This window comes from Petaurus breviceps, unplaced genomic scaffold (assembly GCF_028583685.1).
Source record: "Petaurus breviceps papuanus isolate PSGF00001 unplaced genomic scaffold, PetGlider_PUasm1.0 138, whole genome shotgun sequence".
NCBI lineage: Eukaryota > Metazoa > Chordata > Mammalia > Diprotodontia > Petauridae > Petaurus > Petaurus breviceps.
The window spans coordinates 16015522-16038154 of NW_027185694.1; the positions used below are offsets into that span (position 1 = coordinate 16015522).

At 42.3% G+C, this 22633-nt stretch overlaps 1 protein-coding gene across 1 annotated transcript in view; it reads left to right on the forward strand.

Moving 5' to 3' along the window:
* Positions 1–22633, forward strand: part of GRID2IP (Grid2 interacting protein) — a 152159-nt gene that overhangs the window by 69469 nt on the left and 60057 nt on the right. Inside the window, exons 3-8 of the mRNA XM_069106215.1 lie at positions 6683–6937; positions 8492–8577; positions 12207–12276; positions 15342–15436; positions 17981–18164; positions 21696–21850. Coding sequence (XP_068962316.1) covers positions 6683–6937; positions 8492–8577; positions 12207–12276; positions 15342–15436; positions 17981–18164; positions 21696–21850 — 845 coding nt within the window. The remainder of the gene's footprint in view (positions 1–6682; positions 6938–8491; positions 8578–12206; positions 12277–15341; positions 15437–17980; positions 18165–21695; positions 21851–22633) is intronic.

Here is a 22633-nt window from a genome sequence, read left to right on the forward strand (position 1 = left end):
TGTTGTTTCTTCTGTTCAATTCTATTTCCAGTGATTACTATGATAACAAGCTCTAAAACAAGAGCATAGTTTCCATTGTGGGGAGACCTCCCTGGAGAAATATTTATAGAACCCACAAAAGATCTATGCCCTGACCTTGTCTTCATTCCTAGGTCCCGGGTCCCAGAATCTATATATTGGAATCTGTTCCAAATGGGAAAGTGTAATCAAAAGCATTGATTTCCTCCCTCGGTACTTTGGTCTTCTGAGGCATCCATGATCTCATCAGTCTGAATATTCCCTTGACCACAGATTCCAGCCCCTTCTTTAAAATGGGGGAGGGCATAGGGGAAGATAGGTGACACAATAGATAGTGTTCCAACCTTGGAGTCAGACCTGAGGTAAAATCTAGCCTCAGACACTATCTGTGTGACCCTGGGCAAGTCACTTATCCTGTTTGCCTCCATTTCCTCATCTGTAAAATGAGCTGGAGAAGGAAAAGTATCTTTGCCAAGAAAATCCAAAACGGGGTCACAAAAAATAGGACATGACTGAACAACAACAACCATCTTCAAATAAAGTACAATCACCAGTTCTCCTGGACCGACCTCATTACGGAGAAAAAATGTTCTCTGTTATTCTATTACATTAACTTGCCACAATTTATTTAACCACTCCATTTTGGTATATTTAAATTGCCTCTAATTTTTTTTTAAATTTAAATGACATCTAACGCTACTATGAAACTGAATACGTATTGCCTATATTAAGGAGAACATTTTTTTGGGGGGGATGGTAGGATATATGATTTATTTGGGGAACCCCCAAGAGGAAACCTCTTCTACCAATGCAAATCAGCATCAGATCTGTTGCTAAGAGTCTTAAAAGATTTGCTTAGAGGCACTGAGGTTAAATGACTGGCATGGGATATCTTATACCTGATATTTTCCCATCTCCATAACCAACTTTCTGCCCATCACAAGTAAAACTATAATGACCAAAATAAGGGAAGACCCAAGTCCCTGGAGCAGCTCTTCCTTCTCATTCTATACAGTCCTTTTGTGCTTTTCCATAAAACCTCCTTAGAGAATACACACTTCTAATTAGAGGGAGGTTGTTCTCTGGTGGGTTTAATATTTCTGGGGGACCACTTAAGGCTGCCTGTCTATTCTTGAATGTTTAGTATATGTCTTACTATTCCCAATGGCATCCCAAAATTTTCGGTTATATGGCATCATTGGGAGGATACTGGTTTTAAGGGAGGGGTAGAACAATGAGGTGATGGTCTCACTGTCCTCACCATAGTGAGACTACATCTGGAAGACAGTGTTTAGTTCTGGGCATCCCCTTTTAGGAAGGACATTGAAAAGCTGAAATGGGTCCAAAGGAAGGGAGCTGAAGATACCAAAGGCCTTCCATAATACCATACAAGGTGCCTTTGAAGGAACCGGGGATGTTTAACCTTTAGTGCGGTGGAAAGAACTTTGAATTCAGAGCTAGAGAAGCTGGACTTAAATCACAGATCTGCCACTTACTACTCTGTGGCCATGGACAAATCACTTAGCCCCTTTGGGCCTCCATTTCCTCATCTTTAAAATAGGAATAGCGAACAAAATAACCTCTGAAGTCTTTTCTAGTTTGAAATCTCTGCTCAGGATGCTGCTTAGGTGTGAGGGGTGGTGGGGAAGGAAAGATGATAGCTATCTTCAAGTGTTTGGAGTGCTCTCCTCTGACAGGAAATATCTGCAACCCTCCAAATTGTCGTGGGAACGTGTGGGTTCATTTCCATTTGAAGAGCTTTAAATGTGAAGAAGGTATTGAAGGTAAAAAAGAAAAAGAAACAAGAGCCTGACCTCAAGGAGCTTACCTTTTATTATTTACTACTTACTACATAATAGCTAAAATTTATATAGTACTTACTGTGTGCAAGGCATGGTACTAAGTGCTTACAAATATTATCTCATTTGATCCTTACAGCAACCCTGGGAGGGAGGTATTATTATGATGCCCATGAGGAAACTGAGGCCAACAGAAGTCACATAACTTGCCCAGGATCATGCAGCTAAGTGTCTGAGGCTGAGTTTGAACTCAGGTCTTCCTGACTCCAGGCCTAATGCTCTGTCCACTGTACCACCTAGCTGCCTTGAGGATGCTCCTGTTCTGTTCCCTTGTTAGGATGTTCCTCCTCATGAAATGACTTTGTTTCTATTTTGTATTTATTTAAATGTACAAGTTGTTTCTCTCTAGTAGAATGTAAGCTCCTCCAGGGTAGTAACTATTTAATTTTTCTTCTGTCCCCAGTGCACTGTGCCTGATAACATAGTAGTGTCTAAATAAATAATTGTTGAAGTAAATTGAAGACTTGCACATGAAAAACAAGAAGGTATTAATAGCTGTAGTACTTTATGTGCAGTCTGGCTTCTGACCCCACCACAGGCCTGCATCGACTCTGTAAATAATGATGATGATGATGATGATAACAATACTACTACTGCCACTACAACTACTACTACCACCACCAACATTTATATTTACTTTAAGGTTTGAAAAGTGCTTTACAGATGTCATCTCATCTATTATTTATCCCCATTTTATGGTTTGGGAACTGAGGCAGACAGAGGTTAAGTGACTTGCCCAAGGTCATACAGCTAGTAAGTGTCTGAACTCAGCTGTTCTGACTCATGGTTTAGCACTCCCTAGCTGCTTTCTTTTATCAATGATCTTTTAATAAATTGATCTTTTCTCAGTCCTCCTTGACCTTTTTGTAGCCCTTGAAGCTGTCGACCACACTCTTTCCTCCTAGACATTTTTTCCTCCTTTGCCTCCCCTGCTGTCTCTCAGTTCTTCTGTATGTGTTTGACTATCCCACCTCAGTATCATTTACTGCATTGTCATCTTTGTCTCACCCGCTAAATGCACGACCAGTCCCTCAAGAGTCTGCCCTGGCCTGGTGCAGTCTGGAAAGAGTATTGTCCTTGGAGATTATGGGGACTAAGAAGAAAGTGGGGAGTGAGAAAATAGAGGTAAAGTTATTGATAAGCTACTCTAGAAGTCTGGCTATGAAAGGGAGGAGAGATGCAGGAAGGTAATCTGATGAGATGACAGAGACCAGCGAAGGGGTTTTGTTGTTTTTCTTTGTTTTTTCTTTTGTTTTTGAGGGGGCCTGGCCATATTTGGAGGTGGTGGGCTGGAGGAGAAGGGAGTGACTAATAAAGAGCGAAGGAAGATAAGAGAGACAGAGAGATGGAGGTGGAGAGGGATGGGGGTTGCTGAAGAAAAGGTAGTTATAGGATCATAGATGGAAAGCTGAAAAGAATTTTCGAAGTCATCTACTCTTAAAAGTGTCAAGCTTGAGGCCAGGCCTGTAGGCTTACCTGCAAAACTCTGGAGTGTGACTCAAATCAAATTAAAATATAATTGGCAAGTGTTTGACAAAATAAATAAAAATACAATATAAGATAATGTTAATTTGTAGTTTTCTGTTTCTGTTTGAGTTTGATAGATCTAGTGCTGCAACCTTAGATAAGGAAACTGAGGTTAGGTGATTTGCCTGAAGTAGTAAGTAGCAGCGCTAGAATTTGAACACAGGTCCTGTGACTCCAAAACCTAGTCCTCACCCCCAACAAGACAGGAGAAGATGGGAATCAACAGCACCAGTGGAAGGGCACGGCCTTGGGAAGGAGGAGTGTTAGTTACCTCTTCGCAAGACACTGAAGCAAAGAGAGAATGGGGAGGATGAAAAAAAATGTTTTACAATGTGGAACAGTAGAGAAGAGAGCGCTCCAGGCCTCTCCAGTAGGTTTTATGTAGAAACTCCTTGGGCATGTTGTAGAGGAGACTCTTATCCTGGGACAAGTAGGCCTCAGTGCCTTCTGCAGTCCCTTCCACCTCTGAGAATCTGCCATCCTCATCCTGGCTCTCCCACTAATGTGAGGATCACTTCTGGCCAGGCAGGAGGGATGCTGCTCTCCAAGGACCCATTTCCTCATATGTAAGGAGAGTAATAATAACTGTCCCACATACTTGGGGGAAGGGGTAGGAAGGGATGTGCTGTGAGGACAAAACAAGGTAATTGTTTGAAATCCCGTGCCAAGTCTGTGGCTTCAGGGATGCTGGTCCCTGCTTCTTGTAGCTCACCAAGAACAAAATCATGGAATAAAGCAAATGACTTTCAAATCCATTAGTGGTCTTCCCTTACAATGTTAATCCTGCCTTCCAGTTTAAGGCTAGGGAGTCAGTCCAGAGACTAGAATAGACTGTCATTGAAATAAATGGCAAGGACATTTTTTTTTAACGAATGAAAAGAATGCTAAGTAGAATTCAAGCCAAATGATAGAATTAACTAATAAAAAGGACAGAAGCTTTTGCAATACTATCCATCTGCTTTTGCAAGTTGGTTCCTGTTGACCTCCACAGCAGACCTTCAGTCTTCAAGGACTGCCTCCCCGAGGGCAGCACCGGAGTGAGCTGGGGTAAGGGCCTTGCATCACTTTGGCCATGTATACAGACAGGTTTCCAGTGAACAAGTTTTTATTAAGCACCTACTGTGTTCCAGGCACTGGGGAGCCAAGGACAAAGAATGGAACAGTTCCTGCTTGCAATGATTTTGATTCTTTCAAGATCCTTTCCATCTTGGTTTGACCCTGTGGCATCACAGTGAAGGGTTTCCATTCTTCCAGCCTCCTACTAAAATAAAATCCCTGTGGTCTAGGGCAACGCATCCCTGTCACTCCCATAATACCTGATGGTGGCTTCTATACACAGTAGGTGCTCCTTTTCTCTTAACTTACCTTGGCAGGCACAGCAGCTAGAGAGGTTCAAGCACTCACCCTAGGCAAGCTCCTAACTTGGGTATTGTGGCAGATACAGTCATGACAAAGACATAGTCGTTGGCCTCAAGGAACCTTTTTGAGTATTCCTTTCTTTCCATGTAAGTTCTCTGTGCCTTACTGTAGCAACTCTCAGAGAAGCTGCCTAGGGGTTCATATGTGTAGATATATGTGTGTGTGGTGGGGGTGGGGTGGGGGTAGGGTTGGGAGAGGGGTCTGAGTTAAGGTCATGGACAAAGAACTTGTTAGTCTGAGACTGAGGAAGTAAGCCAGCAAGGGGATTTGAGTGAACCCACATGAAGGAGATTTGGCCCATTATAATAATGAGGCCTATAGACTCAGCTACCTATGAAGTTTCTGGCTGGGAACTCCCCTTTTTTCCCAAAGAATTGCCTATTTCATAAATCTTTGTTGTTATTCAGTCATTTTTCAGTTGTGACCACCTCTTCATGCCTTTGTTTGGGATTTTCTTGGCAAAGATACTAGAGTGGCTTGTCATTTCCTTCTCTAGCTCATTTTATGGATGAGGAAATGAGTCAAAGTGACTTGCCCAGGGTCATGCAGCTAGTAAGTGACTGAGACCAGATTTGAACTCAGGAAGATGAATCTTCCAGATTCTAGTCCCAGCACTCTATCCACACAACACCAAGCCTTTGACAATCTATTATATGATATAATAATGGATATGTCATTAGAATTAGACCTGGGTTCAAATCCCAGACCTTCTACTTGACCTTGAACAAGATAATTCAACCTTTTCTCTCTTTAAAAAAGGGGATAATACTTTCACACCTGTCTTACAGCATTATTATTAAGGCATTATAAAATGATATAAATATCTTTTAAATGTGTTTTTTTAATAATGGCAATTAGAAAAGGTCTGTGATTGTTCTTTCTACACGGAGACAAATAGCAATGAATGAGTTGGACCAGTCACTATCTAACATTCTGTATATTCCAAAATTATTCTCTGTGGGGTATCAGACAATAGTAGCTGCTTTGAAAAATGAATTTCTGTCAACCATGGCTTATGAGAGTGGATAATTGCTATTGCCCACAGATATGCCTTACCTAGGGACATAGTCCTATGGCAATCATTGTCTAGTAAAGAAACAACATTCCCAGAGGAACATTAATTGTACCCACTCACATGGAAAGGACACCTTGGTGCCCTGACCTCCCAGTGTCCACCAGTAGGTTCACGTGGCATGCTGGAGATGCTGACAAACGTGTACTAAAACGCACCGTGCTATAGGGGAAAGAGTACGGGACTTGGAGTCATGAGCATTAAATCTGATAAAATCCTGGCTCTGACATTTGCTAGTTGTGTGACCATGAGCAGGTAAGGTAACTTGCCTGAGCCTCCATTTCCTCATCTATAAAATGGATATAGTAATAATTATACTACCTACTCTTTTTTTAATTTTTAAAATTTTTGAGGGGGGAGAGAGGGTAGGGCAATTGGGGTTAAGTGACTTGCGCAAGGTCACACAGCTAGTTTTTGTGTGTGTGTCAAGTGTCTAAGGCGGAATCCAAACCCAGGTCCTTCTGACTCCAGGGCCTGTGCTCTACTCACTGCTCCACTTAGCCGCCCCTATGCTACCTACTCTTGAGTGATGTTGTAAGGAAAGAACTTTGTAAGTCTTAAAGGACTATGACAAAGTTGTTATTGAGAGGCTGATAGTTTAGTCACTCTGGGTCTGTGCACAGTGCTAAGTCCCCACCTTCCTGTCTCTGCCCATTTAATCACCCTGGGTCTGTGCACGGTGCACAGTCCCCACCTTCCTGTCTCTCCCAGTGCCCTTACAAACCGCCCTCTCTCTGGCCTAGGCCTGATTTGGTTCCTTTTCTCACTGTCCACTCATCTTCACCAGGATTTTCATCCCCAAAAAGCACCGGCAGCGTTTTGACGAGGTTGTATCTCAAAGCCTCATCAGCAAGCTCTGCCGGACCAAGAGGGAACAGCAAACACACCGGCTCCGTCGCAGCCGCAGCGAGGACCATCCCGAGCGTCTGATGGTGTCAACACGGGCCAGCTCCGTGCCACGCGGCCCCGAAGACGTGGGAAAGGGCCTGAGGAAAACCACCTCTCTCATTGCCAGCAGAGTTGGCTCAGGTGCTGCCCGCAGGTAATGAATGCTCTTAACTGTTGCCTAGCCCTTTGTCTCCCTGGACCTGGGGAAAGTAAGGTAGGACAAGAAGATGGTAGGGATGAGCTCTGGGAATGATCAGGGAATCTGTGCACCTGCTGATTCCCAGCTGTGGTGGGAGATGAAGCAGTCGTGGGTGCTGGGCTTGACTGAGAAGGAGGGGAGCAGTAGGAAGGCCTGTTGTTGAGGGTTGTGTGAGGCTGGGGCTGGAATAGACTGAGTATATGGGCACCCAGCTATGTAACCTGACAGTGGAAGAGGAGGAAGATCGATTAGATGACCTCTTAAAGTTTCTTCTAGTGCAAACATTCTGTATTTCTGACTATAGGTTCCTGTGTGTGCCTATTGTTTGAATGTAATGGTATAATGGTTTGTCTGGGTTTTTTTTTTTTTTGCTTTTTGGAGGGGGGAAAGCAGGGCATTTGGGGGTAAGTGACTTGCCCAAGGTCACACGGCTAGTAAGTGTTAAGTGTCTGAGGTCAAATTTGAACTCAGGTCCTCTTTACTCCAGGGCCGGTACTCTACTCACTGTGCCACCTAGCCACCCCTATAATGGATTTCTTAACTTTCTGTAGAGTTACTCAATCACTCTAACACATGGGATCATGGCCCAGCCCATACATACACATGGGATCACGGCCCAGCCCATACATACACATGGGATCACATGCACATTTATGTATGTGTATATATGACTGACTTCTACAGTGACCTCTCTAATCTTGACTTCAAGCTTGAGTTTGATTTCATATCCTTGGAGCCTTTCCCCTTGGGCAGTCTGTTGCACTTCTTTCTCAGCCCTGCCACCTCTACTCCTACCCATTCTTTTTTTTTACTCCTTCCTCCTATAATTCTCCGGGTTACTGTAAAAAAAATCAACTTGGGGTCAAGCCTGAAAAAGCCCAGGCAGAGCTGGTGACTACTGCCCTCTTTTCTACCAGCAAGAAAAATGGTTGATCTTGCCACATGTAGGTCTATTAACTTCATGTATTAATTCTTGATGAATTATTTGAGGTAGTAACTGATGGGATTGATTCCATTACCTTTTTCCTTCCATACAAATCAATCTATATCTCTTTTGGATTCTCCCATGCTGCTTTGCAGTGATGGGGGCAGGGGTAGTTTGGGACAATGATGATGGCTGGGAGCAGATCACCCTCTTCCTTTCCTGCATGTTACCCTTTTGTGGGGATCTTTCCCACAAAATTCTTAATGGGAACAAGGAAAGTTGAGGAAAGGCTGAAGAAAGAGTTGCACTTGAATTGTCTGAACACTCAAGGTGATGAGGAAAGACAAAAACTATAGGAAAAATATGATCTGGAACACCGCACCCAGCTCTATTTGACTTTTCTGGGACTTGTTATGAGACACTGGGGTATTGGAGGTGGGAGAAAGTGAAGAAAAATCTGGTTCCATCCTGGGCTTCCCTTGGCTGGCCTCTAAGATGGTGCAGGCTCCAGGAACGGGACAGACCTGGGAAAAGTGATATTACTTACAACTCCATCACAACGTTTTTCCTTTTACCTTGTATAGGACAGTTCGAGTGTACAAAGGCAACAAAAGTTTTGGCTTCACACTTCGTGGTCATGCCCCAGTATGGATAGAGTCTGTCCTACCTGGTGAGTAGTGCTGATGTGGTTGGAAAAGGGAGAAGGAGAGAAGGCAGCCATCTTTGAGATGAGATGGAATTCTGCTTTGTTTGGTCCTATTTTTGTTATGAGGCTTAAGCCCCAGATATCATACTGTAGGGCCATCAGAGAGAGAACAGAGCTGCGAAAGAGTGAAGCGGTTCTCCTGTGCTCCCTCCTGGGCCCTGTGGGAAGTGGCAGAGCCATACTACCCTCCTTGATTAGTACCTGGAGGGGAGACTGCCTGCTCAGTGATTCAAGTTGATGTAGGCTTCTTTCTTTTAAGGCAGCATGGGGTGGTGGATAAAGTGTTGGACTTAGGGGGAGAAAATTTAAAACTAATGGAAATGAATGTTGAAAACTAAAAATAAATAATTTAGTTTAAAAATAATATTATCTTTTCCCAATTACTTGCAAGTTTTTAAAATTTGCTTTTAAAAATTTTGAATTCTAAATTCTCTCCTTTCTTTCCCTCCCTTCTCCCTGAGACAGTAAGCAATTTGATATAGGGTGTACATGTGCAAAACATAGTAATTTTGTAAAAGTAAATACAGACAAAAAACCACCCTAAAAAATAAAATGAAAGCAGTATGCTTCAATCTGCATTCAGATTCCATCAGTTCTTTCTCTGGATATAGATAGCATTTTTCATCATGAGTCTTTTGGAATTGTCTTGGATCATTGTATTGCCGAGAATAGCAAAGTCATTCATAGTCATTCATAGTTGATACATATATACTTAGTGGGTATGGACAGTTTTATAGCCTTATGACATAATTCCAAATTGCTCTCCAGAATGGTTGGATCAGTTCACATTTCTACCTACAGTGCATTAGTGTCCCAATTTTCCCACATCCCCTGCAATATTCATCATTTTTCATCTCTATCATATTAACCAATCTTATGCGTGTACTTCAGAGTTGTTTTGATTTGCATTCCTCTAACCCATAATGATTTAGAGCATTTTTCCCATATAACTACAGATAGCTTTGGTTTCTTCACCTGAAAACTACCTATTCATATCCTTTGATCATTTATCAATTGAGGAATGACTTATATTCTTATAAATTTGACTCTGTTCTCTATTTGAGAAATAAGACCTTTATCACAGATATAGTAAAAAAAAAAAAACCTCTCCCAGTTTTTCTGCTTTTTTTTTTGGAAGGGGGAAGATAGGGCAATTGGTGTTAAGTGACTTGCCCAAGGTCACATGGCTAGTTTTTTATGTTAAGTGTCTGAGGCCAGACTTGAACTCAGGTCCTCTTGACTCTAGGGCTGGTCTTCTATTCACTGCACCACCTAGCCGTCCCCTTATTTCCTTCTAATCTTGGTTGAATTATTATATTTGTGCATAAAGTTTTAAATTTAATATGATCAAAATTACCCATTTCACATTCCATAATGCTTTCTGTCTCTTGTTTGGTCCAAAATTCTTCCCTTATCCATAGATCTGATAGGGAAATATTTTATGCTGCCCTGATTTGCCCATAGCATCGCCCTTTATGTCTCAATTTTGTGCACATTTTGATCTTATCTTGGTATATGGTGTAAGATATTGGTCTATACCTAGTTTCTGCCATACTGTTTACCAGTTTCCCCAGCAATTTTGGTCAAATAGTGAGTTCTTGTCCCAAAAACTTGGGTCTTTGGATTAATTTCTTATGTGCATTAAAAAAAAATTTTTGATGGTATTTTGTTTTGTGGTATCACTTTGTTTTGTGCTATCCTTCCCCTCACCTTTATTGAAAACTGACAAAAAAATCATGTAACAAATAAGCATAATAGCAAGCAAAATTAATCCATAAAGTGACTATATCAAACAATGTAGGTGTCTTTGCACCTAGAGTCCATCCCCTCTCTCAGGAAGTGGGTAATATATTTTATAATAGGTCCTCTGGAGACAAAGTCATTGCATTGATCAGAGTTCTTAAGTTTAAAAAAAATTTTTATGGCACTCTTGTCCTTGTTCTTTTGGTAATTTCTACTCATCTCACTTAGCATCAATTGATACTACTCAGGTTTCTGTGGAAACAATCCACTTCTTCATTTTATGGCATAATATCATTCCATCCCATTTATATACCACAATTTGTCTGGCCATCCCCCAACTTATAAGCCCCCCCCCTTAGATTCTAGTTCTTTTCCCTGCACCCATAACTCTTTTTCTAGACCAGGAAGTTGGTTTTGCTTAGGGTTTGTCCCTCCCAGGTTTTATCCTCCCTTTAAATTCTATCCTTCTGCCCTCCCCCATCCTTGCTTGTTTCCCCATTGAGTATGATGTATTTCTACACAAAACTGATTATGTGTAATCTTGGTGTCTTTGTGTATCAAATCATTCAATTTCAGTTGTTTGTTTTTGTTTCCATTTACATGATTTTAGTCATTATGTATTTTGTTTTTCTGGTTCTACCTATTTCACTTTGAATCAGTTCATCTAAGTGATAAGATAATAGAATCATAGATTTAGAGCTGGAAGGAACCTTAGATGTCCTCTGGTCCAACCCTCTAGTCACACAGATGAGAAACTGGGACTCAGACAAGTGACTTGCCCCAAGTTACACAGCTATAGATTGAAGGGGCAGGATTTGAATCCAGGCCACCTGCTCCAAATCTACCACTCTTTCCACCATATCCAGTTACAGTGTGAATGTTGGCTCTTCTATGATATTTTACTTCCTCTCTGGTAAGATGGTAAAGGCATGAAGGCAGCATAATACAGTAGAAAAGCAACTCATTGCCTTGTTGGACATCTGTATTTGTTAGGAAGATTTTCCATGTATTCAGTCAAAATCTGCCCTCCTACAACTTCTACTCATTGTTCTTAGTTTTGCCTTCAGGGGTCAAACAGAGTTTGATATCTCTTCCATATGACTCCTCAATTACTTGAAGAAAGCTATTCCATCCCCCTTTCCTGCCCCTCCCCTCTTAACACCTCTGCCAGCCTGCCCCAAAATGTTGGTGATATCCATCTTCCTATCTAAGTTTGAAGCAAATTTAAGCCTGAGGTAATGAAAATTTTCCTAACAATTAGCACCATCCAGCAGTAGAATGGACTGGCACAGAAGGTTTCCCCTTGTTAGAAAATCTCCAAGCAAAGGCCAGATGACTACTTATTAGATATGTTGTCGAGTATTTCATGTTCTTTTCAATTGAACTAGATGAACTTTGAAGTTCCTTCCAACTTTGAGATCCTTGGATAGAGTGCTGTTCTGGCAGTCTAGAAGATTTTAGTTCAAATCCTGTCTTAAGTACTTGCTAATGGTATAACTCTGGGCAAGTCACTTAAACTCTCTATGCCTCACTTTCCTCATCTGTAAAATGGGGATAATAATAGCACCTACCTCCCAGGCTTATTGCAAGGATCAAATGAGATAATTGTAAACACTTAGCACAATGCTTGGCACATTGGAAGCCCTATATCAATTGCAGCTATTGTTATTGTTGTGGTTATGGTTGTGGTTATTTTTATTGTTATTATTATTTTATCTCCAAAGCATACAGAGTCTGTCTAGGTAGAATTGTTAGTTCTTCTAGGGAGAGTTGTTATATATTATCTGAGAATTTTGCGATAATATGGAAGGTCACACAATTAACATACATGTTTTTCCTTTTAATTTTAGGGAGTCCAGCTGAAAACGCTTCCCTCAAGCCTGGGGACCGCATCTTATTCCTTAATGGATTGGATATGAGGTCAGAGGCTGTTGATTAAACCAGTGTTTCCCAAAGTGATCAGGATATCCCTGTTTCACTTAGTGATGCCATGATTTATTAATTGTCATTTATCTAGCCTCAAAGCCACGCTCTTTGTGTTCCATCACTTATATCCCAGTTTCACCTATCCGTTTTTCCTTCAGAAGGTCTTTTGTATCCTTTCCATTCCCACTGCTACCATTCTAGTCCAGGTTTCCATTTCAGGACTGGATTACTGCAACAGCCTCCCAACTAACCTCCCTGACTTTAGTTTCTCACCTCTCCCGTCCTTCCTGCATGCTACTGCTGCATTAATTTTCATAAGGCCTTTATTCATCATGTCACTTTCTCTTGCTTAAGAAACCAAGATGGCCCCCAAATGTACCTCACTTTAACTCCAAACTTCTCCATCTGTCGGGATCCTCTGTGGTCTGGCCTTACTTTTTTCATCTTCCACTGTTCCCCGAACATGCATTGTGCATTCTAATAAAGCCATCTCCTAATTTCTTGTGCCTATCCTCCTCACCTGCCATGTGCTCCCTCTGCTCTCCCCCTAAAAACATCCAATTCATGCTCCAAGGCTTTTTCTGACTCAGCTCTCAGTAATTTCCCTTTCTTATGAATTCCTGAAGCACTTAGACAATATGGGCTTGTGTTTCCTAATTATTTCATGTGCATTATTCTCTTCTAAACTACATTATAAGCTTACTGAAAAGAGAGGGTTAGAAAGAGGTTTTGTATCCTCCATAGTGTTTGCTACAGGGTTGATTGAACAATTATCTTCAAGTTGACCTCAACAGGGAAGGTGGGTAGACATCCTTCTCAATTTGGCATTTCTCTAGTTTGAAAAATAGGAAATGTTAGCATAGGCACTGACAGATGACAGTTTGAACTATTGGGCGCAGGAGTAGGTGAGGGTGAAGATTGTTAGATAAATCACTACCCTATTGTCCAGCAGTCTTGGAGCAATGAAGTCGTGAGTCTATGAAAGTCTGGTGGCATTGTACAACTCAAATGACCTAATGCAATATTCTTATAGGCCTTAGGAAGTCTGAAAGGTCTTTTTCTATTCTTCACCCATTTAAATCTGTACCAAATTGCACATCTTTCCCCTGGGCTCCAGAGGTCAGGTTTGCTGATTTTTTTCTTTTATCTCTGTCAACTGAGCCATCCAATTATGTACTGAGATAAGGAATTTTGGTCTTAGATGGTGGTGGCATTCAAGATCCTGCAGTTATGGAAGAGCCTTAATTCCCTACTTTTATTTTTAACAAATCACACCATGGCCAAAGAGGTTGAGAGCTCCATGAACCTCTTCTTCTGATACATTTCTAAGAAACACTATCTCTGGTCTGGGGAATAAATAATTCTGAATGTCTGAGATTGGGGCCTTCAGACATAGGTTAGTCTTACACGTTAGTCTTACACATATAAATAGCTTATATAGAAGCATCTTCTTAAATATAACAAGCTAGTCCTGGTCCTAGAGTGAGAACTATGGCTGAATGTGACAGACAGCATTTCTAGGCAATGCATCTAGATGTAGTACTGAAAATAAGTGACTTTCTCAAGTTACACATGATAATTGGGTTATATCACTCACTTCATTTATTCTCTCAACAAACACTTATCTCTTTTGTGCCAGGTTCTCTGTTAGGCATGGGGGATAAAAAAGGAAAAAATGAAATAGTCCCTGTCCTCAAAGAGCTTACATTCATTGAAGAGAAAGCATATTTGCACAGAACATTGCTAGAAAATATATAAAGTAATTTGGAGGTACTCTAGCAAGTAGGGGGCTCAGTATAGGCTTCTTGTAGGAGGTAGCGCTTAGACTAAGCTTTAAGGGAAGGCAGAGATTCTCCGAGGCAGAAGTGAGGAGGGACAGCATTCCAGGCATGGGAAGTAGCTATTGCAAAGACACAGGGATAAGAGGTGGAGGCATCATGGATAGGGAACAGTAGTAACAAGGCCATTTTGGCTGAACCATAGCTTGTGTGAAAGGGAGTAATGAATAAGTCTGGAAAGGTAGGTTGGGCTGGATTATAAAGAGCTTTAAATAACAGAAGTGTTTGCATTTGATCTTGAAGGTAATAGGGAACCTTGAGAGTTTATTGAGGAGGGAGGTGGTGTGGTGAGACCTTGGCTTTTGGAAAATCACTTTGGCTACTGTGTGAAGGATGGATTGAAAAGGAGAGAGACCTGAGGTAGGGAGACCAATTAGTAGGCTATTTCAGTGCTGTATTTGAGAGGTGGAATATCCCCATCAACAAGCAGAGAACCTGGCACCTAGTGGGAAACTAATAAACACTGATTGGTTGAGGTGGCGACCAAGTGAGCAGAGAGAAGGGGGTATGTGCAAGAGATGTTGTGGACGTAAAATCAATCAAACTTGGCAACACAGTGATATGAGAGAGGTGAGGGAGGGAGGAATTGAGGATGTTCCCAAGGTTGGGGTGGGTGTGCGATGTGAAGATGAGTTCAGTTTTGAACATGTTGAGTTGGAGATGTCTATAGGACATCTTGGTATGTCTAACAGACACATACCAAGGGTATGCAGGACTGCAGGTCACAAGAGGCTGAGTTTGGATATATAGATAGGGGAATCATTTGCATAAAAATGAAAATTAAGAGCTGATGAGAAGGGGAAAAGGGAGAGCAGAGAGAGACTGGCCACTGTGGGAAAGAGTAGGATTAGCTAGGTTGCAGTGTCAAAGGTAAATTGGTAGGATTGGTCATAGCTACCACACACTAGTGCCGTGATATAGGGGCTCTCTGACTTCTCTGGGAGAGGCTTCTCGGCAATGGGCACAAGGCCTCACCTAGAGAGAACAAGCAGCATTCTTTCTACATGTTGCACAAAAGTGAGAAGACAGGTAACGATTCTATTGTGTGAGGAAAAGTGATCAGAGGCATTGGGGTCATTCGAGGAAGCAGAGAGACATACCCAGCATTGAATTACCCTGAGATTTTGCCAGTCTGAGTCTCCCATTTCACATCTGCTGCCTCTTAACTCCAGAAGTGACATGGGGTGGACTCTAAGTCAATTTTCTTCTTCCCTTTTGCAGGAACTGCTCTCATGACAAGGTGGTGTCCATGTTGCAGGGCAGTGGGGCAATGCCAACTCTTGTGGTAGAAGAAGGATTGGTCCCATTCCCCAGTGGTAAGATTCCCCTCTCCTGCCCTCTATGGACGAATGTTCAGTACTGCTTCCCAAAGTGATCAACCTATTGATTGATTCTGGAGTTACATAAATGACAGGATATAATTTGGAGGTTATTAACTTAATATTACCTTCACTAACATCCTCAATGTGGAGTAGAGGTGATCCCAGGCTCTCAATGCCAGTGAAGGACAAACTCTTGTAAGGCTTACCAAGTTGGAAAGGTTTTCAGCATGGGTACTATGTGCCTATTGAGGCAGGACCAGCCCAACTAATAATAATAACAATAAAGATAATAGTTGACCTTGATAGAACACTTTAAGGCTTGAAGACTACTTTTTATAAATTATCTTATTTAATCCTGACAATAATCCTGGGAGGTAGGCATTATTATTATCCCCATTGTTCAGATAAGTAAACCAAGGCACAGAGAAGTTTCTCAGGGTCACACAGATAAAAAAAAAAATCTAAGGTCAAATTTGAACTCAGGTCTTCCTGACTTCCAGTCCAGACCTTGTTGGCTATAACTAACAAGTCTGACTCCATAGAAATAATTTTTTTTGGTCCACTGAACTCATCTAGTAAGGTGAAAAGGGGTTGAGATTGGTCAGCAGACTTGCTCAACACAGATGAAATCATAGATCTTAAAAAAAAATAATCAGCAAAATCCCTCATGTCAAAAAGCAGTTTAGTCTCCCAGATAGCCGCCAAAGACTCTTTCTTTTTCCCTACCACAATTTATCTCCTTCTTCCCTGCTTATGCCTGCCCTATGATGCCAGCCTGATCCTGATTGAGGAAGTGACTGAGCTCATTTTGTATAGACTAGTGCACCCAGCATAGACTATGACATCCCCCTCATTCCTTGGCCTCCTTCTACCCTACCTCTGTGCCTTGTGCTTAATCTGGGTCTCCCTGGTTGGAATGAATTTTAGAATACTAGTCTCCAAAGTGGGTTTCCTTTTCTCCTCTCCCCACCCCATTCTGGGGAAGAAGGATGGCCTGACCCCAAAGTGTTTGTGGTCTCCTGATTTTAATTATATCCACTGTCCCTTATTGAGATGCACATTCCCCAGAGTGAGGGAGGTTAAACCACAAGCTATTTTACCTAAGTCAGGGGTGGGAAAACTGCAGCCTTGGGGCCATATGTGGCTCTCTAGATGCTCAAGTGTAGCCCTTTGACTGAATCCAGACTTCACAGAACACATCCCCTCAATAAAAGAATTTGGTCTATAAAACTTGGACTCAGTCCAAAGGCCTCACCCAAGGACCTAGAGGGCCACATGTGGCCTTGAGGCTGCAGATTGACCTAAGTAACACCTGAGCTACAGGGAATTGACAGCTAGCTCAGAGTGAGAATGAAGTGCAGGCTACGTACCTGGAAGGCAGCGAGAAAGTCTTATGAGGAAAAGAAAAGGGGTAGGAGAGCACAAAAGACCCTAAATTAGTATTTATTTATTTATTTTTAGTTTTCAGCGTTCACTTCCATAAGTTTTCCATTTTCTCCCCCTCCCTCCCCACTCCTTCCACAAGATGGCATTTAATATGATATGGCTCCACACATACATTCCTATTAAACACATCTTCACATTTGTCATGTTGCAGAGAAAAAGTGTAACTAATGGGAAAGACCATAAGAAAGAAAAAAAAACAGAACAGAAAAGAAAATGGCCTGCTTCTCTCTGCCCTCTGACTCCATAGTTCTTCTTCTGGATGTGGACGGCATTTGCCATCATGAGTCCTTTGGAATTGTTCTAGGTCCTTGCTTTTCCGAGAAGGGCTAAGTCTGTCACAGTCAGTCATCGCACACTGTGGCTGCTTCTGTGAACAGTGTTCTCCTGGTTCTGCTCACTTCTCTCTGCATTAGTTCATATGAGTCTTTCCAGGATTTTTTGAAGTCTGTCTGTTCATCATTTCTTATAGCACAATAGTATTTATTCCATTACATTCATATACCACAACTTGTTCAGCCATTCCCCAATGACTAGCTCTATTTTCAAGGAGGAGGAGAAATACCCACTTTCTTATACAGGCCATCTTTCAAGACTGGAATGCAGTCCTTTCTTACCTCTCTCTTTAAGATGCCACTCAACCCCCACTTTCTGCATGAAGCTTTCCCTGGTCCTCTCCCTCCCAATATACCTCAGTGTTAACTATTTTGTAGACATTTATATTTTAAAATATTATATTTGTGCTATATATATGTGTGTATACATTTTATATGCACTTGTGATCTCTTCCCGCTCCCCTTATTGTTTCATTCTTTGTACACATATCCCCAGAGCCTCATAAACGTAGGCACTTCTTAAATGATTAATTGATTGGGGCAGGGGTGGCGGTGGAATCTCTTCCTGGTCCCTTTTTCCTCTGACAGGCTACTTCTAACCTGAGCATGGGAGATCTAAGGGGATTGTCAGGCATGCCCTTTGTTTCCCTGGCCCCAGAGCAATAATAACAGTCAAGTCCTGGATGGGAAAAAAAATGCCACTTGCTTCTGGAGAGTCCATTGACACATGCCCATTTTTTGCTTCCTTGTGTGTCCACAGATTCAGATTCTCTGGATTCTCCCAACCCCTCCTCAGCACTGACTTCCCTGCAGTGGGTGGCGGAGATCTTGCCTGGAAGTATCCGAATCCAGGGCAAGACATTCAGCCAACAGTTGGAGCACTTGTTGACCCCTTCAGAGCGCTACACCATCTGCAGAGCCCTAGAATGCTTCTTCCAACACAGGTAGTTCTGCCCTCAGTCTCCTGCCTCGTCAGGACCTGGGGTGTGGGTTTGGGAGGTCATGTGTGAATGCCCCCTTCTTACACTGACCCTAGTGCTTACTGTCCTCAGGGAGTTCCTTTGCCAGGAGACCTAATGGCTACTCTGGGTGCTGACCCTAGAGAGAACCTGACAGAAGTCCAAACCTCGTTTTACCTCTTTCCCTTTCAGTTCATCTTTGAGATCTCCACTTTGTAGGGGGGACAGTCCTTTGGAGCCATAGACAAGATCCCTAGAAACTCATAGAATGAAGATATCAGAGCTGTAAGGTCCCCTCCACAGAGAATGTCAAGGCAGAGACCAAAGGGACTTTCAAACATAAAGTGTAACAAAAGCTGACATGTACGCCCCAATCTAAGGCTTACAAAACATGTTACTCACATTTTCTCATTTGAACCTCACAACCCTGTAAGTTAGATGATTATCCCCATTGTACAGATCAAGAAACAGGTTTTGGGCTCACAGGCACACAGTGATTTGTGTCAGAAGTCAGATTTGAACACAGGTCTTTCTGATCCAAATCTGGTGCTCTTTCCATTATCTGTCTTTGCTGTTGCCTCTGACGCTCAATAACTGCCTCAGAGAATGTTCCAGCTGGAACGGGTCTTTATACCCTAAAGATCCAAACCCTAGATGGAGCTGGAAGTTCAGCTGTTCATTTTGCAGAGGACAAAACTGGGGCCCAAGAAAGCAAAATGACTTGTCCGGGGTCATGGACAAATTCATGAGGGATCCAAGACCAGAACTCAGAACTCTGTGTATTTTTCTTTTTGTTCCATTCTGAGAAAGAATACCTGGGGTTTAAATCTGGCCTCAGACACTTACTAGCTGTGTGATCCTAGGCAAGTCATCTAACTTCTGTTTGCCTCAGTTTTCTCAACTTTATAATGAGGTTAATACCTACTTCGAAGGGTTGTCATGAGGATCAAATGAGATAATGTTTGTAAAAAGCACTTTGCACAGTACCTAGCACAGAAGCGATAGATAAATATTTATTCCCTTCTCTTAATTTCAGCAGGCATCAAGGCTTATTATGTAGGAGGGTCTGTTAGGATGTTAAGAGTTCCTTCCTGTTCTTCAGCCGGGAGTCCTCGTATTCTACTGAAGTTTCTCCATCTCTTGCATATAAAGTCCACTTGCCTGTATATATACCTTATGTTTCCACATCTGGAATCCCGGAAACATCTCACATTCTCAGAATTTATTGGAAGCTGAGGGATGTCCCTTTTCCAACTTACATTTCTTTCCTGTTAGGTTTTCCCAGGGCTCTTCTGAGCTGAAAGTGGCCTGTACTTAAGACTTGCACAGATGGAGGCCCAAGTGGTCATATTCCTCACTTTAGAGTAGTAGCTGTTTGTAGAGGGAAAACATACACAGGTGCAAAGGAAATCCTGACCAGCAGTCTGGGGTCAGCTACTTGCCCTTCGCCCTTTAGTGATTACAGTCAGGGTCTCACTGATTCTGGTGATAGACCAGAATCCTTGTCTATGAAGAGACCAAACTTGGAAGGCCATTAGGGTGCTGTAAAGCCAAGCATGAGCAGCTTTTCAGAAGAATGCTGCTGTGAACAGCTTTTAAGGTTCTGATTACACAGTATAGTGAACACTATTCCATAACAAATCAAAGCAAAACATTCACAGTAAATCAAAGTACAGCATTCACAATGTTACAGCTTATCACAGAAAATCAAAATATAGCATTCATAACAACTTTTCACAGAAAATGGCCACATAAGTTTTCACCACAGTGGTCACAAAGTTTTCAACAAAGAACAATCATTTAGTAACTCAATCGTTCAATCATCCTTAAGAAGGTTTGCCTCCTCAAGGAACACAAAATACAATAGTCAAAGTTCTCCACTCATGGGGCACACTAAGTTAACTTAATCAGTCACTTATTCAGTCATCAATCACTAAGTACAATCATTTAGTCAATCAATTATTCAATTATATTTCATCATTCACTATTCAAATCTTCAGAAAACACACAAACCTTCTCAGTAAATTACAATTTCTCAGTCAGTACACAGTATTCAAGTAAAGTCTTCTTTCAGCTTGACTCGAGGTGGTTTCTTTGATTCCCTGAATCTCCTTCCATGGTCTCAGATCCTACCTGGATTCACCAAACTGTCACCTGGGTTCAAAAGCAGACAGCTCCCAAGTTCTTGTCCAGCTCTCTCTACAGCTCCTGCTCCATGTTGGACCTCACAGTGTCCAGTCCATCTCAAATCCTTCACAGTCTCTGTTCCTGGGAAGACAAGGCTTAACAAAAACCACCAACAGGTCCATACAAAGTACCAGCATCACAGTCATGCTTCCTCAGTCTTCAGCAGCTCCAGCTGGACCTTGGAAATCCTCAGCAACTCCACAGCAGCTCCGGCTGGTTCTTGGAAATCTTCAACAGCCTCAGCAGCTCAGACTGGCCCTCTGCTCCAGCTGGCTCCTGGAAATCCTCAGCAGCTCCAGCTGGCCCTTGGACTCAGCAGAAGTTTTAGCTGGTTCCCAGAATCAAAAGCTCTCCATCCAAGTTTTCAAAATCAAAATCATTCTCTCCAGCCTGGGGCGGGGGAGGGGGGAGGCTTTCCTCTTCAGCCTCCCTGGCTCTTCTTCAGCTTCCCCAGTGGCAGCAGCTTCTACCTCCATGGAGCTTGCTCCAAGAAGATCTGACTTTACCAGCCAGGGTCTTTCCTTATATACAGACAGCATTGGCTTCTTCCTGTTTCAGCCAACCCTTCCTGTTACGTCAGCACAGGGGTTCATACTTTCTGTTTCTTCAACAGAGCCTTGATTAATTACTAAGTGCTAAGTACCTGTTAACCTTTGCTAATACAAAGGGATCTCCAAATTCAAATTACATTACCATTACAGGTGCTTTGGGGGAATAGCATATTGGGACCAGGTCCAAAACTCAGTATAACTTCTATAAGCATACTAGCACTGGGGTCTCATCCATTTCTTGCCTCTTGTGTGAACTGCATGGCCTTTGATGAGTCCTGTCCATGCGATCTGAACCTGGCTTGTTAGCCTTGGCTACTCGTGTCCTGGAAGAGGAGCTATCCCTTGGGGAGCTTCCAGGGATCTTATCTATCTACAGATGATGGAAATGAACTAGAAAACATGACATGAATCATGTAGGAATTGTCTATGATGATAAGGAAATTACTGCATACCTGTGATCACCTTTGGAGGGTCTTCCTTTCCTCACAGCTAGAGAATAGTTTCTAGGGTAAGGAAGGGACACTTCTAAGAAAACCTCCTTGGAATAGGATTTTGCACCAATCCAGGTTTTGAGGGCTCCAAGTCTAGCCCCTCCCTGAAAATATATTCTCCTAAGAGTAAGCCAAGGCATCAGGATATATTTTCCAGGTTGGGGGTGGCTAGACAGGGGCAAGGACACATAACTTCTAGTGTCTTCTCACCCCCAGGGCACCACTGAGCTCCCTCTCAAGCCTCTTTCAGTCCCATTTTCAGAACTGTGGCTGCCTCTCTCTGATAGGAACATCGATACCCTCATTGTGGATATATATCCTGTGCTGGACACTCCAGTCAAACACGTCCTGTGGCAGTTCATCTACCAGCTGCTGACCTATGAGGAGCAGGAACACTGCCAGCAGAAGATTGCGCGGTTTCTGGGCTATAAGTCTATGACAGGTGAGCAGCAGAATTCTGAATTCATAGCTGACTCTGATCCTTTTTTATTTGGAGGGCATATTTCTGTACAAGAGAATGTGAAAGCTAGGGCTCTCCAAAGGCTAGGTTATCCCTTAGGGGGTGAAGGATTTGAGTATAAAATGCTCATACCTAGGACTTTCAAAAGGAACACTCTATACAGGCTTGCCAATACTACTTGGGCACATGGTCTCTAGTAGAGACCCTGGGGTAGTGCCAGCTGTTGGTCTGGGGTACAGAGCCAAAGTAGGGTTGAACTGAGGAGAATCTCAACTGGGGCTGGATAGACAGGGTTTGGGAAGGAAAATGTGCTAAACTACACTGTTTCCATACTGTTGGAGGACTAGAAAGACTTCTAGCACCTTCTAAATTTGACACCCTTGAGCAAAGCCCCACCCTGTTAGGGCTCCAGGAGAAATTATCCTTCCTGCATACTTTGGGAGCAAGAATAAAGACTTATTAGGTAATATAGTCATGATCTTATATGTTTCCCTGGTGGATAAAATGATGAGGAAATTAATTATGTGCAGGGTAGTTATACTGTTGGTTCTGAGGGCTTGCCCCAAAGTAAACATGAATGAAGCCAGCAGTGGCACATGTGCCATGGTGTTCCTGAAGAAAAACAGTTGTGCTGCACGCATCTGGAGTTTTTTCCCCTCTTAAGGAATATAACTAACTTCTGCTTAATCCAATAAAATTTGAATTAGCCTTGCTTAGCCCACTTTACATTTAATGTAGTTTTACTTTTTTTCCCCAAAGTAAAAA